General features: G+C 31.2%; 1 protein-coding gene across 1 annotated transcript; it reads left to right on the top strand.

Annotated features, from left to right (window-relative positions):
- The first annotated feature begins 570 nt into the window (after positions 1-570).
- LOC123920359 (probable xyloglucan endotransglucosylase/hydrolase protein 33) lies at positions 571-3,571 on the top strand. The gene is made up of 4 exons (XM_045972635.1): positions 571-954; positions 1,047-1,147; positions 1,438-1,646; positions 2,812-3,571. The coding sequence occupies exons 1-4, from the start codon at positions 720-722 to the stop codon at positions 3,206-3,208; spliced, it is 942 nt and encodes a 313-aa protein (XP_045828591.1). The 5' UTR covers positions 571-719; the 3' UTR covers positions 3,209-3,571.
- Positions 3,572-4,740: the final 1,169 nt, after the last annotated feature.

Here is a 4,740-nt window from a genome sequence, read left to right on the forward strand (position 1 = left end):
AACTTTGCCATTAAGATCCAAGACACCCACCAAAAAATATATTCTCATCGTCTTAATTATAAGACTAATTTACAAATTTTATAGGTATTAAGGAAATATTATAACAATAAATATGTCAAAAATATATGTTAGTATTTTAAAATTATTCTTACAATTATTGATACCATTTTTTTCCAATGGTAAAATAAGTATAGTTGAAGTGGTTAATGAATTTCAATATTTCGAATTGTTTTGAAGAATTTAAGTTTGAATCTTGATTGACACTTCTTTTAATTTTAATATTAAACATTTTGTTTCCACCAGAAATTAAACTCGGGTTGTTCTTAACGATTCGTCCTAGGGGGCTCATAATCACTTGAACACAATGTTGGTTTGATTAAAACAATTAAACCGAATTAGTATTCCATAATCTTCTTCTCCTGGTTAAAAAAATAAATAAAACAAAAGAACAATTTTGTATTGAAATTATTAATGCATTTGATATTTTGAAAATAAACTTAATTATATTAAGGTACAAGAAAATCTCGAAAGTGAGTATTATAAGTGATTGAAATCAAGTGACTATAGATTGAAAGAGAAAGCCAAGTAGACATTGGCCAGCTAGAAAACAACTAAGCAAAGATTATGAAGTATATGAACCCCATTAAACAAACCAACCACAATATATATACCTAATCTAACATGTTAATTTTCTCCTCATCTTTGTGTCCTAAATAAACATGACTCATTTTCATTTGAGACAAAAACTACTCTTCTCATTTATACTAATCCTTTCATTAACAACATTTGTTTCTTCACATAGCAGGCCCTATTCAACTCCAAGTGTCACACACATAACTGATTCTTTTCCTCATGTACCAATAGAAAGTGCTTTTTCTAATGCTTTCGGAGCCTCACATGTCAAGTTTCTTAGTAATGGGTCCATGGTCACTTTGGCTCTTGACAAAATCTCAGGTTTATATTAAAAGCACTTTTGTCAATGAAATTAATATCTTGTAATTTCTTTGTTCATTTATTTATATAATATGATCTGTTTTTTTTCATAGGCTCTGGCTTGGTCTCTCAAAATAGATACTCATATGGATTCTTTAGTGCTGCAATCAAATTACCTGCTGGTTTGTCACCTGGAGTTGTAGTTGCTTTTTATGTAAGCTACCTTCTTAGTTCCTTAATTTGATTATGAATCTTTTCAAAGCATGATATATTATATATGGCAGCATAAAAAATATTTCTTTAATTGACAATATACTTAACTTTTATGCAATAAGTCATTAACTAAGTGTATGTTTGATATCACGGTGAATATCCCAGAATCAGAATAAGGTCTATGCATGCTATAGATTTTTGTTACTATTGAATAGAGATTATCTGCTTTCAATTATATTTGAGTTTATGATTTGTGAAGAAATTATATTTAACCGGAGAAAATATTATCAGTTGTCAAATGCAGATAAATTCCCTCACAGCCATGATGAGATAGATATTGAACTACTTGGTCATGACAAAAGAAATGATTGGGTGATTCAAACAAATCTCTATGCCAATGGAAGTGTCAGCACAGGAAGAGAAGAGAAATTCTATCTTTGGTTTGATCCAACACAGCAGCACCATTATTATAGCATCTTATGGAACAGCTATCACACTGTGTAAGACTTTCAATCTTCAAAAATATCATCATAATATAGATTATTGACTCAATTATATATGAAGATATTTTTCATTTTTGGATTCTTTTTATTAAAAATATTTGGAGAAGGACAAAATCATGGTTTTAAATTGCGGTCCGCAACGGTAATTGCAGCCGCCATATAGCCGATTTGAGATCTCAGCAACGACGATTGTAGTTGTAATTTCAACTGCATTAGCTGTATTTTGTCGAAATATAAAGGTTTGCAGTGTAACCGAAACAACAACCAGAATGTCAATTTAAAACCATGGAGGAAACTATTAGTGGTCAATTTACAATTGTTTAGGAGGAAATTGTCACGAATATCGAGGCCTAACTCATCCTTACAAAACCGGCTTGTAAGGTAAGGATTGCCTCCTCTTTATAAACTCTTCTCAAGAGTCCTATCTATCCGATGTGGAACTAAATCCCACCGAGTGTTGGCCGCTAACACACCCCCTCACGCTTCAGCCCGGCCGAATGGGCCTGAAGCGTGAACGATGTCGGAAGCCCAACGATAGACCCGATAGGCTCTGATACCATGTCACGAATATCGAGGCCTAACTCATCCTTACAAAACCGGCTTGTAAGGTGAGGATTGCCTCCTCTTTATAAACTCTTCTCAAGAGTCCTATCTATCCGATGTGGGACTAAATCCCACCGAGTGTTGGCCGCTAACAGAAATATGAACTATATATCTCAATACTACAATGTCAAATTTTTACCACTGCTGACACCTGATAGTGATAGAAATGAGAATAAGGAAGTGGGCTTAGAAGCATATGGGCCTAAGCAAAGGATATGCAGACAAGTGTATACGAGGAAAAAAAAAAAAAAAGCTGACACCACAAGAAAATATTGAAATCAAGGTTGATTCTCTCCAAAAGCTGACACCAATTATATAACCATCTTATCAGCCACGCCATCATTCTTTTTTTGTCCTTTTCCTCGTATACACTTGCCATATCCTTTGCTTAGGCCCATATGCTTCTAAGCCCACTTCCTTATTCTCATTTCTATCAGATAGTCTTGATACTATGGTGTCAAATTTTACCATCAAAACTTTTATCATTGAACTGACTCCTAATTGTCGAACTTTTACCACTAAACTGACTCCTGATAGATTTGTTTTTCGGATTTTATAGGTTTTTTGTTGACAATATTCCAGTGAGAGAATTCACACACAAAAACACATACCCATTTATTTATCCATCAAAACCAATGTCATTATATGCAACAATATGGGATGGTTCAGAATGGGCTACACATGGAGGAAAATACCCTGTTAACTACAAATATGGACCATTTGTTGTTTCATTTACTGAAATGGAATTAAGTGGTTGCATAGCTGATCCAAAAGTACCATTTTCTTCATGTTCTAATTCAAATCCTTCAGGACTAGACCCTGTTAATGGAGCAGAGTTTAATAAGCTTTCACAGCAACAAATAGCAGCTATGGATTGGGCTAGAAGAAAACTCATGTTTTATTCTTATTGTAATGATAGACCTAGATACAAAGTTTTGCCAGCAGAATGTCACTAAATTATATAAAGAAAATTAATTTAGAAAAATAAAGAATAAGAAATTCCTCAATTATCATGAAGGAAAATATAATTTTTTATTTTATTTTATAATTCCATACCTTATTATCCTTCATGATAAATATTTTTGAGGAATTTCTTTTTCATACCATTTCTAATAATTTATAATCTTTTATTTAAATTATTATTTTAAACTAAGGGGGATAATGATTTATACAAGTTCAAGTACTCTTTGCCTTGACAATTTGCATTGAAGAGAGACAGAGACAGGAATATGGACAACTCAATATAATGTACTTTCATGTATCTATATACACAAGTTGTTATATTTATATACTTAAACAGCCAAAAGTGCTAATTATCATTCTAATGTGTTCATGTTTTAAATGCAAAATTACATCAGTAGCCTTTTAAGTTGACATTATTTTCACGTCTGTCCTTTTAAGTGTTTTTCTTAAATTTATATTTTGTATGTGTTTGGTTTAGCGTTAGAAAGAATTGATTATGACAGAATTGAGTTTGATAGAATTGATTTTAGTTAAAAGTGAGTTGAACAGAATTGATTTATGTTTGGATACATTAATTTAAAAGTAATTCTCAACATTTCATGTTGTTTGGATGGTTTGAATCAAAATTGATTTTGGATGTATAATTACTAAAATGGGTTTTAGTTTATTTGTGTTAAACTAATTTAAATTTTTTTAAGAATTTTTTTCTTTCTAATTTTTTTTATAGAAAATTACATCATAATTTTTTTAAAAAATAAATACAAACATGTAAAGCAAAAATATAACGTCAATTCATAAAAACAAAATTCCTTTAATTTTTTACACTAAAGTATTGAATAAAATTCATAATGCCATATGTACCAAAAAATTGAAAATAAATTGAATGTATAGTGATAGGCAATAAAAGCCCATTAGAAGCCATCTCTATAAACCGACAAAGCTCATGCGGTCATGCCTATCCCCATTCTTCCACAGAATTGATTTTAGTGGACGCAGAAGCTACACATTCCAGCTTCGACTGAAATTGATTCTAAAACGAAGAATCACGTTCCTAGCTTTGTGCCAAACATCCTCCAAATAACTTAAAATCACGTTTGAAACTGTAAACGTGCGTTTGTGGATTCTCAACGCAGATCCAAACAAGCACAAAGTGATAACTTTTGTTAAAATTTTCACGCGTGACATTCTAATGTTTGGGTACATGTAACATGTCTATAATCAAGAATAAAACTGTTGGGTCATAAGATTATCACATCTCACATTGAACAACCACATAATTATATAAAGTGAATTGAACAATATATATTAGTTTATGTTTAGTATAATTGTGGATCACCAAAATTCTGACTTATCCACCGTGATACCAAACATAGGCTTAACCTAAAATTTGAAAACATTAGATTTATTGGTTTTCTCATTTTTATAAAGTATTCAACTTTATTTTTCTCTTTAATGTGAGACTCAATTCAAATTTAAAATATCAACACAAACTGCACACCTGAAAAAGAACAAAAATAAGAAAACG

Source organism: Trifolium pratense, linkage group LG4 (genome assembly GCF_020283565.1).
Source record: "Trifolium pratense cultivar HEN17-A07 linkage group LG4, ARS_RC_1.1, whole genome shotgun sequence".
Lineage (NCBI taxonomy): Eukaryota > Viridiplantae > Streptophyta > Magnoliopsida > Fabales > Fabaceae > Trifolium > Trifolium pratense.

Coding starts and splice junctions, on each gene's coding strand:
- LOC123920359 (XM_045972635.1), top strand. CDS start 720: ATGACTCATTTTCATTTGAGACAAAAACTACTCTTCTCATTTATACTA. Junction 955..1,046: donor GGCTCTTGACAAAATCTCAG/GTTTATATTAAA, acceptor TTTTTTTCATAG/GCTCTGGCTTGGTCTCTCAA. Junction 1,148..1,437: donor GAGTTGTAGTTGCTTTTTAT/GTAAGCTACCTT, acceptor AAATATTATCAG/TTGTCAAATGCAGATAAATT.